The sequence below is a fragment of the Jatropha curcas genome, chromosome 5 (genome assembly GCF_041381405.1).
Source record: "Jatropha curcas cultivar XTBG-Jc1 chromosome 5, XTBG_Jcur_1.0, whole genome shotgun sequence".
NCBI lineage: Eukaryota > Viridiplantae > Streptophyta > Magnoliopsida > Malpighiales > Euphorbiaceae > Jatropha > Jatropha curcas.
Genome location: NC_143155.1, coordinates 3,938,190 through 3,963,331, shown reverse-complemented (window position 1 = coordinate 3,963,331; position 25,142 = coordinate 3,938,190). Strand labels below are relative to the sequence as shown.

Sequence of the window (25,142 nt, the reverse complement as noted above, 5' to 3'; positions counted from 1 at the left end):
TGAATGCATGCGCGGATCTTTTCCTTCTAATATTATTGATAAATTGTTCAAGTCAATTATCATAGACAGCTCCAACTCATTAGTTCAAAAACAATTATTTTTCCTTTCAAAAACAATTATTTTTCCTTTTAAAAAATGCTTGTTTATATATTTGTATTTGAACTTAAGCAAATATTAAAAATTAAAAATATTGACCCCAAAAACATTAAAATTTTCCATTTTTATTTATGAAATAGTAAACTTTTCAATGCTTGCTCCCTTAAATTTTGAAAATTTAGGTTCAGTGAAATCATCTTTTCTTTTTTTAATTATGAATTTAATTCTATGGTTATTGAAGCCACCCGAAAATTTATTTTCAAAAATTTTTCATTTAAAAATTTAATTGTTTAATTCTAAACCAATGATATTATAGAATATTATTACATTAAATAAATTAATTAATACCCTATGAAATTATTTAATGTAAATGCATTCTATATTGCTATACCAAATTTTCTAAATCAATTCAAACCTAAGTAAATCAACAAACCAATAGGAAAACCAAGCTAAACTCATGATTTGGACCAAACCGAATCCAAATCAAACCCAAACCATCCTAGAACTAACAAGAAAGCCCTAAATTATGGAAAATACCCATTTTATCCTAACACAAATTTCCTCTCCTTGCCGGCAGCAGCTCTCCCCCCTTGGTCTCGTTTTTTCGGCAACATCACCCCTAGCCTTGCCGATCGGACCTTCTCCATGTCACCACCGCCTGGCCGCCACCTTTTCTTTCTCTCTCCTCGCTGCTGTCTCTGGCTGGCGTAGCAATCATAGGGAGCTACGATTCCGCTCCGATTGGGATAGCGCATCTTCAGCTACTCCTTGTATCTTCCGGCGAAACCGGCCTTATCCGGCCATCCCACCTCGTCCTTAGCACCTCCGGTCTTTCTCTCTCTCTCATTCGGTCCAGTCTCGGTTAGCGCTACAAGGGGAGGGGTCGGGCGTGCTACTCCGATAGCCACAGCCACCTTCAGCTGCTTCTTCTCGCTTTTCCAGCAAGACCAGCCACCAGCCGGCGAAGTTGGCTCTCTTCTCGTCGTCAGCTCTTCATCGCACGTCACGGCTCCCTTCTCCGGCCAAGTTAACGACGGCAGAACCGGACTTTGATTCCATAGCTAGGTAAATTGATTGTTGACCCTTTTTCAGTATATTTTTCATGAATTCATTGAGTATAGTTATAGGATTTGATGTGTTAATTGAATTACTGTAGAATAAAGCCTTAGATACTGCTGTTCATATAAATATCTTAGAAAATTTAAATTAATTTCTTGCTAACTTTATTTAAAACATATTTTGGTGAATATATCAGTGTGATTAAGGTAATCTTAGCTTAAGAATGAGTGTAGCATGATTATGACCGCAATTATTATTGCTAATACTTGAGCTATTGCAGAAATTTATATATCTAGCTACTGTTTAGGTGAATGTGATTAGCAATTTCGAATTTTTGCTTTTGAAATTGGTATATAAACTGATTCCTATATTGAGATGGCTAGATTATTGCGTTTATTATAAATCCTTGTGAAGAATTAAGCATTCTTTAGGTTGAAAATAGTTAGTTAGCTATATGTTCAAGTTCTTGATATCCTATGAAGGAATTATTGAATTGTTTCCATTTTGAATGAGTTATAAACTAAATTTTTATTAAGCAATGTGCAAAACCAGGGGATATATTATGGGTATTAAATAGAAAATCTTGAATTCCTTAAGCTAGCAGTAATTAATTTAGTTGATTTCTTGAATTATAGTGTTTGGGATGAGTATGCGAAGTCATAAACCAAGTTCTTAATGCAATATGAGCTTAAGTTAAGGAAAATATATTTTTCTTGGGGGCAGCAGCTATTTCGGGTACTTCGTACCGTTTTAAATAATTGGTATGGAAACAGATATATGTATATATTTATATTTTCAATACTCTTATGTTGGTTAGTATTGGTTACTGCTTGATAGCAATATTCTTGCTAAATTAATGATTCAATTGTAAAACTCTTTAGCTATATCTAGAAGTGGTTTTTTTTTATATCAAGACAGAGAAAAATTTATGAAGCTTTATTATATGTTTAAGTTTCAAGTTGGGTTACCTAGTAGAAGTATTTATTAAATTATAATTTAATTGAAGTATTGGTTTTTAATAGCTAGTCTAGAATTTTAATAAATGTTTAATGATATTGTTTATACCTTAAGCAAAGAATGATTGATAATATTCCTAAAATAAGTTGAAGGTATTTTAATTTGTAAAGTATGGTTGATTGGTGATATTGTTATTGAAGGAGGATGGGTATTTGATTTGATTGATTGCCCGACGGATGGGCTGTGTGTATTGATTGAAAGATATTTAGTGTTATGGTGATATTTAGTCCTATTTTTAGGGGAGATGCTGCTGAAATTTTGGTAGAATTTAGATTAGTTATATCAGTTAGATATGTAAATGAACTTATTAAATTAATTCTTTAATTCTCTGTTTAAATAAGTTCTTTATTTAATTCAGTCCTTTTCTTTGTACCTGTATTTTATCTAGATCGTCCGAGTTCATCTACCACTCCTACTAGTCAAAATTCGAACTAGCGCTTCTTTTCTTCTCTATCACAGTGAGTAATAATAAATAGTGCATACAATCATTTGCATGCATATATTATTTACTTTATAAAGAAATATATAAAAGATAACTTAGCATTTATTTTTATATTACCATGTTATTATTAATAGATGAATATATTTATATACATTTATTTACATCTTAATTATATTTTTTTATGTTTACATATTAATTATTAATTTGGTGCATTATACTAAGTGAATTGTTTGATTATTTGTGTTGTGATATTATTGTGCCTTGTTTGTGTGGAATTGGGATGAAGTGAGTCACCACGGGTTTGTGAGTTATGATACCGTTGGCCATGTACGGGAGATCGGTGCCCCCGTGTGCATCTAATGGATGATATGGAAAAACCATAGGTGGCCTCCTGTTGGTAATGGAAAAGAAAAGAGAGTATAGAAAAAATGAGAGGGCTGGTCAAGTGAGGATTAGACCGGTCGGCCATGTATGATGGATCGGCTCCCTGGTGCACACATCATGAGAGGACGGGCCATGTGTAATGATGGCTCGTCGAGGGTTTTGATGACGCCACAGACCAATTTCCACTTACTTGATTATGTGAACGTGGTATTGTATGTAGATGCTGATGTTATGCCATGTGCTTGACTGATTGAGTGTTCATTTTAAGAATTTAGGAAGTATTTTGTGTGAATGCATGTGTTATGCATTATTTATTATTATTCACTGAGTTAAAAAACTCACTCTTTTTTTGTTTAACTTTTCAGGAAGTAGAATCTTCGTTGTTTTGGCTAAAGCCTTGCATCCTTCTCCATAGGGCTATAAAAGTAAATTTCTAAATTCTGTAGCTATCTAAATTATGTAACTTTATATATAAGGACTCTATTACATCTATTTAGTATTGAATTCCGCAGTTGTAGGATTTACATTACTCTAGATATGTATTATTAGAGCATGTGAACTGATGAACTTTTGGATATTTTAGTTACTTGTCTAAGTGCATATATAAATTAGTCAGCCCATATTATAGATGTTATGTATTGTAAATAGGCTCGAATTATGAATTAATTTAAGATGTTGAAATTAGACTAGGGATATGTGATCATTAGACTTATATATAAAATAATAAGGGCTTAATGTTCCTAGGAATCCGTTTGAACTATGTGGTTTAGGCTTACTACGGGCCTCGAAGGCTTTAAGTTTACTTGGGCCCTAGTGCCAGTTCGGCCCACGGTTTCGGTTCATGACAGTTATAAGTGAAATTAGAAGTGAAAATTCAATGTCTTTTTTGAGCCAATCAAACAAGTGTTTTACCGATCACTTTTGTTTTCAACTCTTCTTAAACAACTAACAATTACTAAGGCTCCGTTTTTAGAAAATATTTTCCAAATGATTTATTTTTCATTGTTTGGTTGCACTATTGAAAATTAGTTAAAAATATTAAAAATTTTAACTCATAAGTTAATAATAATAATAATAATAATAATAATAATAATAATAATATAAATTTCGTATTTTAAAAATTTTATTGTTAAATATGAGAATGACGCAAAAAAATGGTAAATTATGAAAGTCGCCGGTGACTGGTGGTGGTGGCATGGTGAACGGTAGCTAGTAGTGGCTATTGATGATTAATAAATTAAAAATATAAATTTATCAGGTTATAATAAATTTGTCAAAGTCCAAAAAATGTTTTACGCTCTTGAAAATGGGGAGTCATTTTCTTTAAAAATAACTTATTTTCCTTTGACCAAGAAAATATTTTCAGTTGACTTTTCTTGAACAGCATCAAACAATGTTGTAAAAAAATATTATAGAAACAAATGGAGCCTCTAACTATTAAAACAACTACGAACAGCCAGTATTGTCGAAAAATACCAACTAACTCTATCTTCGGCTATAGTAAACTCTCTTTTCTACCCATTCCCGATTTCTTGATTCTTTTTTTCCCTTTCAAAATGGGTTGCCACCTTTATCTTTCTCCTCTGTATTTCTCACCTGGTTTGATGTCAATTGATCACTAATTAGCTTATATTCTACTTTCCGCCCAAGTCGGCAACTCAGGTACAATCCAACTTGAAGTTTACATTTAAACTGCTCTTGTTTTGATTTTGATATACATTTGTTACTACAAGTCTTATTCTGGTGATTGTTTGTTGGTTTCTTGATTTTCTGTGAGGTCTACTTCTTCATTTGATCTTATCCACCAACACCCTATTTGCTAGTTTTTTTTTTTGGACATTTCAACGGTGAGCCTTAATCCCAAACTAGTTGGTTAACTGTATGAATCCATTGTCTCCATTTTGCTCCGTTCATAGTAGATCTTTTGCGCCAACTTCCACACTGTTTTCTTAATATTATGTTTAAAAATTGAAAATTGAATAGCTGACAAAATTTTAGCCAAATTTTCAGAAGCATTGGTGCGAAGTATTAACAGCTCAATTGGGGGTCTCCTAACTTTGGTAATTAGGTGGTTAAGTATAATTTAGGTGGGTGAACTAAAAGTTGGTATCAAATAACTTCTCTCTCCAGCTATAGGAATACGTAGGAGTGGAAGCGTAGAGTCTTTTGAATGAAAAAGCTTGTGAAATTCTATAAGTGGATAGATAAATGCTCTATCATATGACATCTAGCACGGAGTAGGAAGTGGTGAATGATTCTTACTTTGGAAATATTTAAGTTTTTATAAAAGAATGATAAAGAGGTTATTTTATAAGGATGAGGATATGAAAATGAATTTTTAGTACATAGTTTGCATACTAATGACGCTATCTAGTTTTGAAGTTCTTGGAATTTTCTACCCCTTTATCCTCTCTCTCTTGCACGACAGCCTCCCTCTTTCTCTCACCTTCGTTTTTCCGGCAAAACTCAAACCAAACCGGCGGCACGAATCCCACCTCCATTGACCAACTGAACCACTCCTCTTCCTCTTCTGTCTCTGGTGCCGGCCAAACCTTCCTCTTTCCTCCCGCGCAACTCGGTTTCTCTCTCGGCTCAAACATTTTCTTCCGACTCTAACTACCAATCGACGGCAAGGGACTGAAGTTTCACGCTATTTGGTCCCTGGACCTCGTCTCCTCTCCACGCCATAGCGTTTTTCTTCTCATTTATTGTTGGTTCTTATGCATTAGTGAGGAGAGAGAGAGAGAGAGAGACTTGACAGATTTCTCTCCGGGCATCTTCTAGCCGTTTCTAGTGATCCTCTTGGCCAGGTAAGGCTGGTTATTATCTCCTAGCACTTCTCTACAATCTCCTTTGCGTCTTTTTGGCATCAATTGATAAAATTTGGTATTTTTTAATTTAGGTTTTAATTAGATAAAAGTTGGAAAATTGATGGAATTAGGCTTAGTTCGTAGAAATTGATAGGGGAAATGAGACCCTTGTGTGATTTTGAACAAATTGGCATAATTCTGTGGCAGCCCCATTTTTCGGCCAACAGCAGCAGTGGAGTGCTAGGGATGCTCCAGCGAGCCATAGAAGCCAGAATTCCTCTCTCTTCAAGCTGTTTGCAATAGTGTAGGCAGTTTCCTAATTTGGTGAGCATTAGGCTCCAGTTCTAAATTAATTGTAATTTTCAATTGAAATTATTGATTTACTTTTAAATTGCAATTTCAGTTTTAATGCGATAGTTAGAGTCTAATGTATAGATTACCAGCTCTAAAGTATTCACAGCTTGATTGTATTAGAAATTTGAGTCTTGAAATGAATGTTGGATAATAAAAAAAAAAGGCATACTGGAGCCTTGGTGAAGTTACGAGTATAAGTTGAGAAAATGACAATATATATGTTATAGCTTGGGATTTATTAATGATTGGAGGAAGGGCTTTGTGGATGAGTTGATTGCCCGATGAATTGGCTGAGTATGTATTAAATCTTTGTGATCTTTGCGGATGGTCGATCCAATTTTTAGGGGAAATGTTGCTGGATTTTCGGCAAGGCAATTAAAATGAGTTAAGGATAAGATTACAAAACTTAATTTGGTAACTTGAGACAAGCATAGGAGGTGATATGATAAGGAAACTAAAGTAAAATAGAATGGATAAATTGAAATCTAGAGAACTATGGTAAACTAACAAATGGATGAGAATGCTTATTGAACTTGTTTTCTTTAGATATTTTGCTGATTCCAAGAAACCAGGAAAAGAAGAATAGCTTTGGGCAAAACTATAAACTGTGAGTAGTGTTATTTCTCTCTTGTATCATTTTTGAATTCTTGCTTGGATGATTTGTGTAGTGACATATTTCTTGGATACTGAAATTGCTGTGTTTTCTTACAAGTTGTATGCCTCATGAGCATTGATTTGGTGTCTTCAATAGTTTTAACAAGTCTTAAAGTTAACTCTGTCTGCATTTGCTTCTTAGTTGATATTGCCAGTTAAAGTATAAATTACTCATAATTGTAACTGGATATAAATTACTCATACTGAATTCAGCCTCCTTGTGATAATTTACATGTGCAATGCTATTTCCTATGAATCACAATCTTTTCTGAGTCATTTTCCCTCAAAAATAATCCATGGAACCCATAAGGAAGGGGCAGCTTCATGGATTCGGTGACTTAGATCCAGCACCAAGAACTCAGACTCTCCATTAATCTGATCATGAATATATGACAATGAATATATAAGACAAAAAACCAAATACTTTAGTTAATTATAAACAATAAATTTCAAATTCAGAATTTGAAAGTTTTCTTGCTAGCCAAACAAAGAATTTTAAATTTATAACTTTCAAGTTCTAAATTTCGAATCCAATATTTGAAATCCAAATTTCATATATATATATATATATATACTTGAATCCAAATGCAATACTGAAGAAATTGAAATAGGCCAAACCTTTGAACTGTTGAAAATTGAAGTATTGATTTTAAATATCGAAAACCCAGAAAACCTACTTGCCTGAAACTTTGAATCTCTTAATACTCATTGATTTTATGTGTTGCTTGTTGTTCAGTTTGTTTGAGCATTTGTATATGGTATAATTTTCTCCACAAGGGTTTGAAAACCCTGAAAAAATATCATTGCCCAACTGAAAGTAACTCCTGACCTCATTAGGTCAATGTATTTGTGCTTATTTCCTTCCTTGCAGAGGGAAGAACTGTGAACAGGAAACGGCTGTCTCCCTGGTTATTCTATGTGGCGTTCAAATCTTCTGAGGAGAATTTCGTCGTCGTCATCATCTAGAACTCCTCTAGTCTCCCATTCACCTCTTGAAAACCTTCATTACCAAACACATCTGTTCTCTAAAATTAATTCAGTAAAAGACCAGAAAAAACAGCAACAGCTGTTTATTCTTTCACAGCACATTTCTAATTTGTCCTCGAAGCCTAGCTTGTCGATATGGAGGAGGAAGAAAGAGATGGGCAAAGAGGGGTTAATTGTAGCCAAGGAGCTCAAAAGACTCCAGTCAAACCCTGTCCGGCTTGATTGGTTCATTAAGTCTCATGTTTCTCGCCTACTGAAGTCTGATCTTGTTGCTGTTCTTGCTGAGTTCCAGAGGCAAGACCAGGTTTTTCTTTGCATGAAGGTTTGTTTCCATTTTTAGCTTTATGTTTTAATTTTCTGTTTTGTTGCTGAGAAAGTAGGAGAATGTGGGGAATGAAATTAAGGTTTTGTTTGGCTTCCCAGAAAAGTAGGAGAATATGGGGAATGAAATTAAGGTTTTGTTTGGCTTCCCAGAAAATTGAGGAAAAGAATTTTCAAAATTTTAGCACTGTGCAGGTATGGTCTTTAGAAAATTTCACATAATTTTAACAAATGAAGAAGAAAATAGATATGAATGAAGATTTTGAAATGGATAAATTTATTTTAAAAATTTTATAATTTGAAGATGTTGTTGAATAAAGATGGATGTTTGGTTGATCGTGGAACATTCAATTTCTAATTGACCTGAATATTGAGCTTTCTTGGCAACTAAATAGAGAGTAAAATGAGGTCAAAAGTAATTGAAAAAATATCTAATAAGTGAAACCTATTACATTGGATTTTATGGGCTTTGCAATTCTGATAAAATGATTTAAGGGCCAAGATGGGAGTAGGGAATCCTTCTTGTAGTTCTTTGCTTTTAAGTTATTGTTTGCAATTGGATGTTATTTATTTGTTAGTTTATAGTTTCAGTATTCAATATGTTCAATTTGATTTCATCCTCTTCTAGATTGTAGCATGCTTGTATGCTATTGAGATCTTGATGGAACTAAGAAATGTATAAACTCAAAACTTTATCTTGCTTACAGAAACTAATATACCACCTATGAGGGAAATAGTCCAATATGAGAACAACTATTTTCAGTTGCTGAAGTAAAACTCTACCAAGGAGTTATTTTGGATTTTTCAGTTTATTTTTGGGTTTCAAAGTGAGTTTTTTGGCTTGGGTAACTAATTATGCATAATTATTAAATGAGGTGAGACTTTTATTTCCATAAAATGGTATGTGCCGTGCTCTATATGATGGGAATCAATATATATATATATATATATATATATATATAAAGCAGGCAGACTTTCCTTTGGTGCTGCCACGTAGGATTCTAAATAAGTGACGTGTAATTTTTATAATTTTTTGGCTTTATGTTTATTTAAATTGCATAATGATAACATGTGCTTTAATTATTTGTCTTTATATTTATTTGAAAATAAATTGAATTTATGATTGTTTATTGATTGAATTAAATTATATTAAGTATAATTGATTAGTATAAGGTTAGAAATTTAATAATATATTAAATAAGTAACTTATATAGCTTTTAATGATATAAATAAATTACTTAATTTGTGGATTTAAATGATAATGTGGTTATTGTTTTATATTAATTTTAAAATAAATAATTTGGAATTAAATTGAATAATTATTTATTTTTTGAATTAAATTGTATTAATATGGTGGAGCTTATCATATTTAAAACGAATTACTTAATTTGTAGATTTTAATAATGTAGGGAGTTATTTTTTATATTAATTATAAAATAAATCAAACTAATTCATTCTCATTTTATTTCATTTTTTTATTTATCTTTATAAATTCCACTATTTTCAATACATGTTTATCTACTAATTTTCATTCTCATTATTAAAAAATCATGACTGCATTTTTTATTATTCATCTATCTTTATTTATATGTTTTAATAGCATAATATATAAAATTTTACTCAAGAATCTATCAACAAGCTATATACATTATATTATTTTCTTTCAAATTTTTTTTTAAAGTTTTCTTTAACCATGCATAGCACGGGATATTGCTAGTTTATATATATATTTGTCAAAGCCGATTTGTTTGGATAAAGGTGTATTTGAGCTGCAGTGAGCTTTCAATGATTGATTACATTGCACGGTGTAATCAATTTAAAACTGATTTCAATTGGAGACTGCCTCTAATTAGCCAGTTTAGCCGTGTAATTTAAATGTCTGGGCATTTGTCATCTTGTATTATTATACTTGCGGCTATGGATAACTTGAAGTTCCGGGTCAGATTCTTAACTTTAAACAAATAAATTTTGTGAGGATTGTTGATTTTATAGCTGAACAATAAGTGAAAGAATGAAGGAAGATAGTGTCCTTTTATGTTCCTGATGTCCTAACAATCATGATGAGCATTAAGCAGGAGACTTTTGGTGATTTGTTCGGTATACAATTAAAGCCTTTTTGTTTCCAATATATAATTGGTAAATGAATTATTTCTGTTTTATCCTTTCTCACAGATGAGGTCACAGTGTATTCCTGTAGTGATTGTTTTGCTACTTCACTTCAAGAGACACAAATGTGCATATTGCATTGTAGTTTTGCAACATTTTTTCCTCTTCTTACTCATTTTTGGTGCATGCAAGTATTCACTTTGCGTCTTTTGTATGTTTTTCAGTTGTATAATGTTGTGCGGAAAGAAATATGGTATCGACCGGATATGTTCTTCTACAGAGACATGCTTATGATGCTTGCAAGGAACAGGAAGGTTGATGAAGTGAAGCTGGTTTGGCAAGATTTGAAGAGGGAGGGAGTTTTGTTTGACCAACATACATTTGGGGACATCATTAGGGCATTCTTAGATAGTGGGTTACCATCAGAAGCAATGGACACATATGAGGAAATGAGAAAATCTCCAGATCTTCCATTATCTTTGCCTTTTCGAGTGATCTTGAAAGGGCTCATTCCATATCCAGATTTAAGAGAGCAGGTGAAAGATGATTTCTTGGAACTTTTTCCCAACATGATTGTTTATGACCCAGCTGAAGATTTGTTTGAAGATCAAGAACCGGAGAGTGAATATGATTAAAGGGCGTTACAAGTTGATTCACTATTATATATTTCATGACAAAGATGCCCCTTGGTCCTGCAGAGAATTACCCATACGAGTCAATAGTTGAAGGGATCTATGCTTGTACAAGCTTGAAGCTTGTGTTACTAATACCACTGGACTCTGGCTTTCCAGTTTTTGTAATCTTATACTTAATTTTATTAAGTTCACATAATTTCAATTTATCATCTTTTATAGGAAAAGCAAAGAACGGCCTAGCGTCTCTACTGATCTGTCGGGTATTTGGAGACTGATCTGGGAATGGAATGGTCCACAACGGGTTCGATCTGTGGATGGGATGGTCCACAATGGGTCCGTTCTTTTTTATGGTTGATGATAAATTGACTGGAAAAATCATAATTTTGTCTTTATAATTGGCCATAAATTATTAGTTTAACCTTCCATTTTTAAAATACATTACGATATCTCTAATGTTTTCCCTGTTATATAATTTTGTCCTTTCGTCTAAATTTTTCTATTTTTTAGTACAAGTCAAAGAAAAAGCCCCAGTTAAATGAGAGATTAGAAAATTTCTCCAAAATACCTTTTAAAAGCTATTTTTAAGTATATTAAAAAGCAACCAAAACTGTAAAATTGCTGGTATAGAATTCAAGAGATTACAAGAATGCACAACCAACAATTACAGGCGCCAAAGAGTGAACCAAGTCCAAGTATACAACAAAATTGAAAGCAATAAAATGACTTGCAGAACAAATTGGAAGCAACCAACCAAAAAGCTTATTCAACCATAACCCACTCAGCTTCAAGTAAACACTTGTAATTCGCAAGCAAAATTGATCGGGAAACAGGTTGCTGCTGCTTGACAGAAGTTAAAACATCATCATAATTAATCAAAAAGAAACACAATAAAACATAGCCAACGAGGCCTGTGTCATAAGTAGAGAGAATTGGGACCTCAAGCTTGAGCCAACAAGGGCGTCGTCCCAGCCACTGGCTCTCCATCTTCTCGGAGTTAGAGGAGTGGTCTGATATGAGTGACGTCGATTAACGCCGATCAGTCCCTAGATAAACTAAATCGCATTAGAGGGTTGTACAAAACTAAATTTTTCGATTAAGGTGACACGCATTTGGGTATGAGATTTTTCAAGCTTTACTGAGAGGCAAACTAAATAGTCTTCCGTCCTAAACCTTCAATTTCGCCTAAATTCAATTATAATTTTTTTTCTCCTATCTGCCTTGATGGCACGTTTACGTCTCTCGACCTAAAACCCTAGTTTTTGGCTTCGTTTTTCACCGACCACCAGGGAAACTTCTCCTCGAAGCTCTGTCCCTAGCTGCAAAAGAGGACGAGGGACACCAGATCCCCTCTGGCCCTAGCCAAATGCAATCTCAATAGGAGTTTTGTTTGGTTGGGATGTTTCTTACACCGAACACAATCCACTTTCCATCAATGCGAAATACCATAGCTGACCTATGGCATCCCTTAGGGGGTGTTACAATTTCAGACCTTGGTGCCAAACGTTTTTTTTTTCCTTTTCTTACAATGATGTTGACTTAGAAAGGGTTATGACGGCTCTCCGTGGCACTTCAACCGTCATCTACTGGTTTGGCATAGGATACATGATGATGAAGACCCTTTGATGGTTTAAAAACTGACTTCTGGGTGCAGATTCATGACCTTCCGGTAGGTTTTATGATGGAGCGATAGCAACAATGTTAGGGAATTTTATTGGTGAGTTTCTCCAGTATGATATGAGACCTTTACCTGCAATGTGGAAGTTCATGAGGATTCGGGTTAGACTGGATATAACGAAACCGTTACGAAGGAGGAAAAAACTTATCACCCCATCTGGCGATGCTATTTTGCCTTATTTCGTTATGAAAAGTTATCGATTTTCTGTTTCTTGTGTGGCAAGCTTGGCCACATGGACAGCTTTTGTGAGTTATGCTTACATCATCGTAAGGAGGAGCTACAATTATAGTGGGATGATTCCATTAAAGATCCTTCTAGGAGGCAGAACCAACGAGTGAGTTCATGGCTAAGGGAGGATTGGGATGTGTTAACTAATATCGTGAATAAGAGTGGGACTGTCTCTTTTGATGGCCGATCATTGCCTCTGAAGTTTCATGAGTTTCAGGCAGCGTTTTGGGCTGTGAGGTGCAAGGGGGACAAAGAATGAAGTGGAATGCTCAACTGGTGGAAAATAATGGTGTTGCATTGAGTGGGTTGGAGGAAGGCATATTGAAACCAGATGATGGGAAAAAAAGGCCTCCAAAGTTAATTAAACCGACTACTAATGTTTCTAGTGTTGTGGATTCATTGGAAGCTCATCAAGCTATTGGATCGGCTAGTCCTGTAGGACAGGACAGTCGGAAGCAATGAGAATCTTATCATGGAACTATCGGGGACTTGGCAATCCCCATACAATTCAAGCTCTTAAGGAGCTCTCTGGGTGTTACAGACCATTGGTAGTTTTTTTATGGAAACAAGGGCGCATGAAGGTAGTGGAGGAGGTGAGACGCATTCTAGGTTTTGAAAGTATGTTTATGGTTGATCGGATTGGCATGGGGGGTGGTTTGGCAATTTTTTAGAAGCAGGGGGCAGGATTTCAAATCCGAGGTTTTCTTATCATTTCATAGATTGTCATTGTCAAAATAATAATTCTTCTTTCCGGCTCACTGGTTTCTATGGGTACTTGGAACGGTTTCGTCGGCAATCTTGGAATTTGTTAAGGGCTTTAACTAGTTGGGATTCCAGACCTTGGGTGTGTTTAGGGGACTTTAATGATATTATGGGTCAGGAAGAGAAGGTTGGAGGGGATATACAACCACAATATTTGATTCAAGGTTTTCAAAGTGTTGTTTATCATAGCAACTTACTGGAAGTGCCACACACGGGGTCTTTATTCACATGGGCTCAACGTCGTAATGGTCAGGTGGCGGTGCAAGAGAGGTTGGATCATTGTTTTGCGAATGATGGGTTGAGGGAGTTGTTTCCGGACCTAAACAGTCGTACTCTAGTTGCACCCACGTTGGATCATAAGCCAATTCTGTTTGATACATGTGCGACAGAAGGGGCTGTGATGGCTCGTATTTTTCAAGTTTGATAATGCGTGGTTGGCGGAGGAAGATGTTGGGGAGGTGGTAAAATATGGCTGGGTTGGTGGCGAAACGGATTCTATTCTGGATAGGAGGGATAATCGCATTTGAGTATTGCAGTGTTGGGGTCGAACCAGGAACCGAGACATCCATTTTTGGAAAAGAATGCTCAGTCGAGTCCTTGAGGGGGAACATGATTTCATGAGTAATGAAGATTTAACAAGCTCAAGTCTGAATGGAATGGCATATTGGAAAGAGAGGAGATTCTCAAAGGCAGCAAGCTAAGGCATTTTGGTTGCAAAAAGGTAATAGTAATTCCCAATTTTTTCATAATTATATTAAAGGGAGAAGGAAAAATAATTCTATTAATGGTTTGCGAGAAGGAAAAACTTTGTTTAGTATGTGTCTCTGAAAATCTGCTCTCTCCTGGCTGTGTTTACACTGATTGTCAGCTGATCCTTTATGAGTTAACCTCGAAAGTTCCTGATTTTTATTGTTGTTAGATGGTGTAGGAGACAAGCTAATGAAAGAGCTCATTCCCTTGCCCGTTTCATCATGCTCGTTTTAAAGTTTAGGAGGCTATTCCGTTGTTACCTTTTTATAATTCTTACTGCAATGCTTTGAGGTTTCCTTTTTTAAAAAAAAAAACCAATTATTGTCTTTTCTATTATTTTTAACGGCTAAAATGGTATAAAATGTACGAAAGGACAAAACTATATAAAGGGAAAAACATTAGGATATCGTAGTGTATTGTTCAAAATATAAGGATAAACTAATAATTTATGGCAAATTACATGGACAAAATTATAATTTTTCGTATTGAATATATAAATTAGTGGATTAATTATAAATTTAGCGTCTGAACTTCTAAAAAAATTTTATTTTTGTATCTCAATAGAAGAACTTTTGCAATCAAGTGTTTGAACCATTATTTTTTTTTTCAATCTAGTGTTTGTTGGCTACGTGGCAAGCCAGAAATGCATACCATGGCACCACATTAGTAAAGTGTGTGATTTTATAATTAACAGTAGAAGCAATTGCTTGGCATGATAATTATGATGAATATTTAGTAAACTTAAAAAGAAATGGTTGGTTAATGGCTATAGGGTCGGTGTGTGGCGGTGCCGCGCTGTAGCTTCTTGCCACCCAACTACACCAAACTATCGGATTCTACTTTTCCTTTCTTTTTTCTATTGTCAACAAAGATATCCCAACGTCAAAATTCATCTTAATGGCAATTTGATCAAGGTAAAAATATCGCAATGGCTATCAGATGCCATGGAACTTCTGCATCCTGCCAATTAAACCAAAAAAAAATCATAAAAGAAAAACGAGAACTGGAGTTTCAATACCTCTGCCTATGGGAACAAGAGGAACTAGCACTAGCACAACACAGCCATCTCCGTCCTTTCTCAGCAGTGAAATTATCAATGAATGGATTTTGATTGAGATATTTCACTGTTCTTTCAATGTATAGCTTTCAATCCTTATTCCCTAAAACAAAATAATGAAACTCTTGTTGGTCGGTTCACTTTCCTCAACAATATATATTAGGGCAATTAAGTCATTGCAATCTTTATCCATCCATTTTATTATCTGCGTTATCCAACGTGGCATGCCCATTCAGAACCTCATCAGCAAATAAACGTCAAGTAGGCTGGTGTCTCTTACTTAGTAATTCCGACATGCCACCTAATAAGGTAACATTAGATTGAAAAAAATTAATGGATACAAACACTTGATTGCAAAAGTTTTTTATTGAAACATTGAAATATAATTTTTTAGAAAGTTCAGACAAAATTTATAATGAACCCAAAATTAATTTGTATAGTTGATTTTTACTATATAAACGGATCTGTTCTCTGCTTTTCCTTTAATAGTTGTAATTTTTTATTATATGTAGAATAGAATATTATATAATTTTAATCAATCAATAAAATTAAAAGTTTACTAATTAGAATAGAATTATATGATCTTTAATGATATTTTTAATTAACCCATAAAATACAATTAAATTAAAATTTTTCCAATTAGAATAGGACTAAATTATCATTCATGATATTTTTAAGCAATTAATAAAATTAAAAGTTCATAGGGCATTTTATGATCCAATGTTCTGCATTCCTACTTTTATATATACAATAGATAGATTATAGATATAGAGGTTAATTATTGTTATTAATAAAAAAATTTTCAATACAATATTACAAATTAAAAATTTAATAAAGCAATGATAATAATTATCAAGTAATATATAAATACCTGTTATTATTATTAAATTAAAAAAATTTCAATACAAATGCAAATTAAAAACTTACTAAAGTATTACTACCTCAATTTCATAATACTTATCACATTTGATAAAAATAGTTCGTTCCAAAATATTTATCACATTTGTGGTTTCGAAAAGTAAATTTTTTTTTTCATATTTACACTAATAATTAGTAGTTCAATTTAATGGTTTTGTAGATAATTGTATTAAATTAAAGATAATATAATCAATTTATTTAATAATTTATTATAACTTAGACAAATTTAATGGTTTTACGTGAAACTTTGAATGTGATAAGTATTACAAAATAAAGATAATATCAAATAATATATAAATACCCACGAGCGAAGCGCAAAATTACAATTAATTTGTACATGAGTCAATTCCTTAATTAGAATAACAACTCAGATGCTTATATATTATATATATATTACTATCCCGGTTCCATAATACTTATCATATTTGGAATTTCACGTTCCTTAAGAAAATCATTAAATTTGTTTAAGTTACAATAAATTATTGAGTAAATTGACTATGTACCTTTAATTTAATACTAATTCTTTAAAAAAAATTAAATTAAAATAATAATTATGGTCATATGCAAAGGATAAATGTGAAAAAAAATATTTATTACTCATTGAAATCACAAACGTGACAAAAATTTTAGAACAAATTATTTTCTCAAATACTACCTCCATTCCGTAATAATTATTACATTTAGAATTTCACGTTTCTTAAAAAATTATTAAATTTGTTAAAGTTATAATAAATTATTGAATAAATTGACTATATTACTTTTAATTTAATATTAATTCTCTAAGAAAATCTTTAAATTAAAATAATTATTATTGATCATATACAAAGGGTAAATATATAAAAAAATATTATTTTTTAAAATTATAATGATAAACAAAATATTTTGTTAAATGTAATAAATACTATAAGGAATTAAAATATGATTTCAACAACAATAATTACGGTCTCACGCCTCGTATTCCTTTCTCACTAACAAAGTAAAATTCAATTTACGAAACGTACCCTAAATTATTTGCGGTGAATCTTGCTTTAAACGCCAAAACCAGAACTCCTCTCTCTGTCTCCTCTGCAAAACCCTAAAATCTTCCAGCTATCTAACTCGCCTGCGAGCTACCATCTCTGGTCTGACTGGTCGTAGGTACAACCTACTTGGGGAGAATTTATAGTTATCGCTTTTCTGACCTAGCGGACCCTGTTTTTCTCTTTAGTTTTTCTTTCAATATACTGTTAAAAATGATCAAACGATCACTGTCGATTTCAATTCTGCGAACTAAAAAATATATTCTTTCTCCTATTCACTCTTTCCACTGTAAGCTCTTCTCTTCGCTTTCTGATGTAGAAGCCCAATTGAGATTTCTCTGTGAGGAACCCAATCCTCAATTATCCGAAGCAGTTTCTGTGTTTCATCGAGCTATCGATTCAAGTCTCTTTCTTTCCGAGTCAGCCTGTACTTCTCTTATAGCATCTCTGGTAAAGTCTAAAAACTATGAATTGGCATTTTCAGTTTATATTAAGATGACTCACGTGGGTATTTTGCCTAGTTTTATTTCGTTGAGTCGTTTAATTGATTGTTTTGTACATATCCAGAAGCTAAATTTCGCTTTTGCGGTTTTGGGTTTGATTTTAAAGCGTGGTTTTGTTGTTAGTTCGTATATTATGAATCTTATGTTGAAGGGTTTGTGTAGAAATGGTAAGGCTTTTGAGGCTATATATTTGCTTAGAGAAATGAAGAGAAGCCTTGTTTCGCCGGACATTGTTGGTTATAATACTATTGTAGGTGGATTGTGTAAAGAGAAAAATTTTGAAAATGCAGTAGACTTGTTAGTTGAGATGGAGGGAACAAATTGTGAACCAAATACTGTTACATATGGTATTTTGATGGATGGTCTTTGTAAGGATGGTAGAGTAGAAGAGGCGATGAGGCTGTTAAAGAAGATGAAAAGAAAGGGATTGGAGGCGGATATTGTTGTTTATAGCACGCTTATCAATGGTTATAGTAAGATGGGGCAATGGAAAGAAGCCATGGCATTGTTAAATACTATGGCAGAAATTGGGATTCGCCCTAATGGTTATATTTATAATTGTATGATTTCTGGTCTTTTCAAAGATGGAAAACGTGCTAAGGCTATAGACTTGTTTAAATTGATGATGGAAAAGGGTGAAGAGCCTTGTCCTGTAACATATGGTGTTCTAATTAATGGACTATGTAAGGAAGGCCTCATCAATGATGCTTTTAAAATCTTTGAAATGATGTTGGAGAAGGGTAAGAAACCTAATGTTGTATGTTACAATACCTTACTGATGGGACTTTGCAATAATGGTAAGGTTGATGAGGCAATGAAAATTTTTAGTGCTGTATTGAGGGATGGAAATTATGTTGAGCCAGATGTGATTACGTTTAATTATCTAATTCATGGGCTATGCAAGGAAGGTCGGCTTGATGAAGCTGCTGAGATTTATGATATTATGATTCAGAAGGGGAGCTCCGGTAATTTGGTAACATATAATATTCTCATTGGGGAATATATAAAGGCAGGAATGATTAATAAGGCTATGCAAATGTGGAAACGTGTACATGAATTGGGATTTGTTCCAAACTCGTTTACCTACAGAACCATGGTTTCTGGATTTTGTAAAATTGGTATGCTTAATTTTGCAAAAGGACTTTTTACTAGGTTTAGAGCTTCGGGGTTTAGCCCTTTGTTGTCTGACTACAATATGCTATTGGCATCCTTGTGCAAGGAGGGCAGCTTGGCGCAGGCGAGGAAGTTGTTTGAAGAAATGAGTAACTCAAACTATGAATTGGATTCTGTCTCTTTCAATATAATGATTGATGTGACTCTGAAAGCAGGGGATATTGAATATGCTAAAGAATTACTAAACGACATGCTTGAATTGGGTTTGACTCCTGATGATTTTACTTACTCTATATTAATAAATAGGTTATCAAAACTTGGACAATTGGAAGAGGCTAAAGGAGCTTTTGATAGAATGATATCCTCTGGCTTTATTCCTGGTATCCATGTGTATGATTCATTACTTAAATGTTTTGCTTCAATGGGTGAAACAGAAGAGATTATAAATTTGCTTTGTCAAATGGCTGACAAGGGACTTAATCTTGACTCGGAGATAACAAATACAATCTTGGCTTGTCTATGTCATAGATCAATGGGTCTCAATGTGAAGCATCTGCCAACTTTTGCCCCAAAAATATCGGAAGGGACAAGCATCTCATGCAATGAGTTGTTGATGAAAATACAAGATTCCAACCCAGAACTTTAGGCACATGCAGCTTGATATTGTCCCATCGTCAGAACAATTCGGACCACGAAATGTCACCCACGATGTTCTCTTCGGTAAATCCCATTTATTAAGTTCCTGAACGTAGAAATTGCTTTTTAAATGGGAAATGTTGCAGGATTTTATTCAAGGCAATTAAAATGAGTTAAGGATAAAATTAGAGAAGTTAATTTGGTAATTGAGACAAGCATAGAGGTTAGAATGGTATGATAAGGAAACTAAAATAAAATAGAATGGATAAATGAAATCTAGAGAATTATGTTAAACTAACAAATAGATGAGTATTCTTATTAAACTAGTTTTCTTTAGATATTTCGTGGATTCCAAGAAACCTTATGACGGTCGACAAGATACCAGGAAAAGAAGGAGAGCTTCGGGCAAAACTATAAAACTGTGAGTAGTGTTATTTCTCTCTTGTATCATTCTTGAATTCTTGCTTGGATGACTTGTGTAGTGACATGTTTCCTGGATACTGCAATTGCTGTGTTTTCTTACAAATTATAAGCCTATTGGTGGGTTACACTCATGAGCATTGATTTGGTGTCTTCAATAGTTTTAACTCGTCTTGAAGTTAACCCTGTCTGCATTTGCTTCTTAGTTGATATTGCCGGTTATAAGTATAAATTACTCATAAGTGTACATAACATTTATCTGGAGTGGATAGAATTTCTTCTTAGCAATGAGAGCACTTTAATAGTTTTAGATTTGAATAAATGATAATGCATGTTGTCAATGAACTGTTTTACTTTTTGGTGGAAGATTTTTTAGTTTTTTTAATCTTTTTTCTATTCTTGCTAACTGCATTCAAAGTGTACAACGGATTTTAGATCAGATGAGGTGGTTAAGTCCAATTTAGCTAATTCTCTATATTTTAAACTAGTAGGCTCTCTTTTGATTCTGGATTCCCCACTGTGGCCTTGGCTTTTGCATGGTTTTTATTCAAAAAAAAAAAAAAAGAAGTAAGTCAAATACTGAATTCAGCCTCCTTGTGATAATTTACATGTGCAATGCTATTTCCCATGAATCACAGTCTTTTCCAAGTCATTTTCCCTAAAAAATAATCAATGGAACCCATAAGGAAGGGGCAGCTTCACGGATTCAGTGACTTAGGATTTAGCACCAAGAACTCAGACTCTCCATTAAGCTGATCGTGAATGTATGACACTGAATATATAAGACAAAAAACCAAATACATTAGTTAATTATAGACAATAAATTTCAAATTCAGAATTTGAAATTTTTTGTTAGCCGAACAAAGAATTTTAAATTTATAACTTTCAAGTTCCAAATTTTGGATCCAATATTTGAAATCCAAATTTCATATATATACACTTGAATCCAAATGCAATACTGAAGAAATTGAAATAGGCCAAACCTTTGAAAGGTTGAAAATTGAAGTATTGATGTTAAATGTCGAAAACCCGGAAAATCCACTTGCCTGAAACTTTGAATCTCTTAATACTCATTGATTTTATGTTTGCTTGTTGTTCAGTTTGTTTGAGCATTTATCTATATTATGATTTTCTTCACAAGGGTTTGAAAACCCTGAAAAATTATCATTGCCCAGCTGAAAGTAACTACTAACTTCAATAGGTCAATGTATTTGTACTTATTTCCTTCCTTGGAGAGGGAAGAACTGTGAACAGGAAATGGCTGTCTCCCTGGTTATTCTATGTGGCGTTCAAATCTTCTGAGGAGAATTTCGTCATCAGCATCATCTAGAACTCCTCCAGTCACCCATTCACCTCTTGAAAACCTTCATTACCAAACATATCTGTTCTCTAAAATTAATTCAGTAAGACCAGAGGAAATGGCAATAGCTGTTTATTCTTTCACGGCACATTTCTAATTTGTCCTTGAAGCCTAGCTTGTTGATATGGAGGAGAAGAAAGAGATGGGCAAAGAGAGGTTAATTGTAGCCAAGGAGCTCAAAAGACATTCAATTTCTAATTGACCTGAATATTGAGCTAAGTTTGTTGGTAACTAAATGGAGTGTAAAATGAGGTCAAAAGTTATTGAAAAAATATCTAATAAGTGAAACCTATTACATTGGATTTTATTGGCTTTGCAATTCTGATAAAATGATTAAGGGCCAAGATGGGAGTAGGGAATCCTTCTTACAGTTCTTTGCTTTTAAGTTATCGTTTGCAATTGGATGTTATTTAGTTATTAGTTTATAGTTTCAGTATTCAATATGTTCAATTTGATTTCATCCTGTTCTAGATTGTAGCATGCTTGTATTCTATTGTGATCTTGATGGAACTAAGAAATGTATAAACTCAAAACTTTATCTTGCTTACAGAAACTAATACACCACCTATGGGGAAAATAGTCCAATATGAGAACAACTATTTTCAGTTGTTGAAGTAAAACTCTACCAAGGAGTTTATTTTTTGTCTTTAAAGTGAGTTTTTAGGCCCGGGAAAATAATTTCTAAAATTCCCACTGCGAGTTACTTAGTTCAGTGTTGTTGGAAAATGATGTGAGATATATCTAGCAGATAATTTAATGGAAGATGATCTGTCTGTAATTTTTTCATAAAAGAAAAGAAAGATTTTTTTTTTTTCACCTGACCTGTTGTGGGGAAATATACACTTTTCCCAAAGCATATATAATCATTAAATGAGTTGAGACTTCTATATCTCTGAAATATTATGTGTGCGGTGCTCTGTATGAAGGGAATAGATATATGTTGTCAAAGCCGATTTGTTTGGATAAAGGTGTTTTTGAGCTGTGGTGAGCTTTCAATGATTGATTACATTGCACAATGTAATCAATTTAATACTGATTTCAATTGGAGACTGCCTCCAACTTAGCCAGTTTAGCCATGTAATTTAAATGTCTGGGCATTTGTCATCTTGTATTATTTATACTTGCGGCTATGGAAAACTTGAAGTTCCGGGTCAGATTCTTAACTTTAAAAAAATAAATTTTGTGAGGAGTGAACGATAAGTGAAAGAATGAAGGAAGATAGTGTCCTTTTATGTTCCTGGTGTCCTAACAATCATGATGAGCATAAAGCAGGAGACTTTTGGTGATTTGTTCAGTATACAATTAAAATGCTTTTTGTTTCCAATATATAATTGGTAAATGAATTATTTCTCTTTTATCCTTTCTAACAAATGAGCTCACAGTTGTGTTGAATTTATTCCTGTAGTGATTGTTGTACCTACTTTGTTTCAAGAGACATAAATGTGCATATTGCGTTGTAGTTTTGCAATATCTTTTCATCTTCTTACTCCTTTTAGGCGCACGCAAGTATTCACTTTGCGTATTTTGTATGTTTTTCAGTTGTATGACGTTGTGTGGAAAGAAATATGGTATTGACCAGATATGTTCTTCTACAGGGACATGCTTATGATGCTTGCAAGGAACAGGAAGGTTGATGAAGTGAAGCTGGTTTGGCAAGATTTGAAGAGGGAGGGAGTCTTGTTTGACCAACATACTTTTGGGGACATCATTAGGGCATTCCTAGATAGTGGGTTACCATCAGAAGCAATGGACATATATGAGGAGATGAGACAATCTCCAGATCTTCCATCATCTTTGCCTTTTTGAGTGATCTTGAAAGGTATTCCATATCCAGATTTAAGAGAGAAGGTGAAAGATGACTTCTTGGAACTTTTTCCCAACATACTTGTTTGTGACCCAGCTGAAGATTTTGAAGTAGCTGTTCATATATAAGTAGCTAGTACAGAGGAGATAAGATTTTGACATCTTAAGGTTGATCTAACGCCAGCTTCAGCTCTTTGGCTTGATTGCAACAAGTCTGTCTTTCAAAGGAGAAAACCAATCCTTATTTCGCGACAAAGTCGAGCTTTGTTATCCTCCTTGATCACAGTATAGAAGGGAGCAAAGCTGGCTTCTCAACCCTGGGAAATTCAAGATCAATGTTAGATGGCTGTGATGGGAGGCAGTTTCTGATTGGTTTCTAGAGATTTGAGAAGCAATGCACTGGGCAACTGTATCCACTTATCCCTATTCCTACAAAGCTGGAATTTCTGAGGATCTTGATGCTTGTAGTGTACCATAACATGGCAATGGCAAGTAATCGATCAAATTCGATTTGAATTGATTCGAACTCAAATTTTAGCAGTCCGATTCAAGTTTCGCCAAGGTACGCATTTGGAACCAATCAAACCAATACCAAGTAGAATCAACAAACTTTCTTGCTTTATTATTATTTTTAAAGATGATCATATTTTTTTTGTAGATGAATTATTTTTCAAGTCAGATTGAAGTGTATGTTGTACAATTAATGATATTTTATATTTTATTTTTAATTTCATTAGAGGCTTCATTGTAAAGCTAAGACCTAAGCATTAATTGAAAAAGAAATATTTTATTGATATATTGAAAAAAAAATCATAATGATTTTTTGCTTTTGGCAAGATGGGAAAAGGTATCAAAAGATTGATTTAGGGGTGTATTGGATTAGGACTGTTAGAAAATTTTATGGTATTCAATTATAATTTTTTAAGATTCCATACAAATTTGATGGTATCTAAAAAGTTGTTGATTTGAAAAGTTTCTATAAAGTTATTGATTTCATTGAATTTTAGAATGCTAGGTATAAATAGAAGAGTCATTTATAAATCCATTTTTGAACTTAAGGATTTCATCTCCCACTTGATTGACTCTCATCTGAGAATTATTGGATTGATTTCACATTAATTCATGCACTAAGAATTTGATATTTTGACAAAAATTAACATTAATACTGTAGCCAAGTTTTTGAAATTAATTTGATTATTTTTAAAAATTTTATTTCAAAAAGCTTTGGAATATTCGAAGAAAAAGTTTTGAAATAGTCGAAGAACTGAAGCACAATCTGTCATTATTGTGGCTAGATCACCGAGCTGTGGATTGCACCTATCTTGATGTGCGTCTTCTTCTTGGCTGGCGGTGGTTGATAGTCGCCCTTGAGTCAAGGGATAAAAAGCCTATGGTCTTTCGATCATATCGTGTCCGTTCTGAGAGTTGCCGCCCCCATAGAAGGCATTTTCCTATCAACAGTGGTAAGGTTTGAACAAAGAAGGTGGTGAGGTTTAACAATGAACAAAGAAGGCGGTGAGGTTTAACAAAGAAGAAATCGATCTTGGAGAAAATAACGTATTTTGAATTTTGATCCCTTATTATTTTTCAATGTTTTCATTGGGGTAAAAAATCTTTTAATTTGTTCGATTAGATCCTAAAAGTAATTTTGATTGGATATTTTAAGTAATTTGGAATTAAATTTTACGGGCTGTTAAAATTAATTGTCAATAAATTAAAATTAATTCCAGAATATTTTCTAAATTAGTTAGAAAAGAAAAATTAAAAGAGTTTAATTGATAATAAAATTATTTAGTAAATTAATTCTAATTAGATTAGGAAATAAGTTAAATTGTTTATTAATTTTAATATGATTAAAATTGGTAAAATTGATTTATAAATAATTTTACAAATTCTAAAATTAGTTTTAATAAGATTTGATATATGAATAAAATTGTTTTTGTTCATAAATAGATTTTAAAATATATCAAAAGTGAAATTTTAATTGTTAAAATAACATGCCTGTCATTTGATTAATTATATAAAAATCTTTG

General features: G+C 33.2%; 3 protein-coding genes across 11 annotated transcripts; all 3 read left to right on the top strand.

Annotated features, from left to right (window-relative positions):
• Positions 1–648: 648 nt before the first annotated feature.
• Positions 649–11,074, top strand: LOC105628977 (Pentatricopeptide repeat (PPR) superfamily protein). Of its 9 annotated transcripts, none has more exons than XM_020677287.3 (7): positions 649–1,161; positions 2,561–2,630; positions 3,364–3,423; positions 6,016–6,132; positions 6,709–6,769; positions 7,688–8,125; positions 10,455–11,074. In XM_020677287.3, exons 6-7 carry the CDS (start codon positions 7,733–7,735, stop codon positions 10,863–10,865), a joined length of 804 nt encoding a protein of 267 aa, XP_020532946.1. In that variant the 5' UTR covers positions 649–1,161; positions 2,561–2,630; positions 3,364–3,423; positions 6,016–6,132; positions 6,709–6,769; positions 7,688–7,732; the 3' UTR covers positions 10,866–11,074. The 9 variants fall into 9 exon arrangements, with proteins under 9 accessions (XP_020532946.1, XP_020532947.1, XP_020532949.1 ...); XM_020677288.3 differs by having other exon boundaries at positions 7,654–8,125; XM_020677290.3 differs by lacking the exon at positions 2,561–2,630.
• Positions 11,075–13,226: 2,152 nt separating this feature from the next.
• On the top strand, positions 13,227–13,954 carry LOC149496089 (uncharacterized). Its single transcript, XM_089720968.1, has 2 exons — positions 13,227–13,386; positions 13,488–13,954. Exons 1-2 carry the CDS (start codon positions 13,227–13,229, stop codon positions 13,952–13,954), a joined length of 627 nt encoding a protein of 208 aa, XP_089577094.1.
• Positions 13,955–17,243: 3,289 nt separating this feature from the next.
• LOC105628976 (Tetratricopeptide repeat (TPR)-like superfamily protein) lies at positions 17,244–23,842 on the top strand. Its single transcript, XM_012210484.4, has 3 exons — positions 17,244–19,610; positions 19,864–19,947; positions 22,902–23,842. The coding sequence occupies exon 1, from the start codon at positions 17,488–17,490 to the stop codon at positions 19,534–19,536; it is 2,049 nt and encodes a 682-aa protein (XP_012065874.1). The 5' UTR covers positions 17,244–17,487; the 3' UTR covers positions 19,537–19,610; positions 19,864–19,947; positions 22,902–23,842.
• The last annotated feature ends 1,300 nt before the right edge of the window (positions 23,843–25,142 follow it).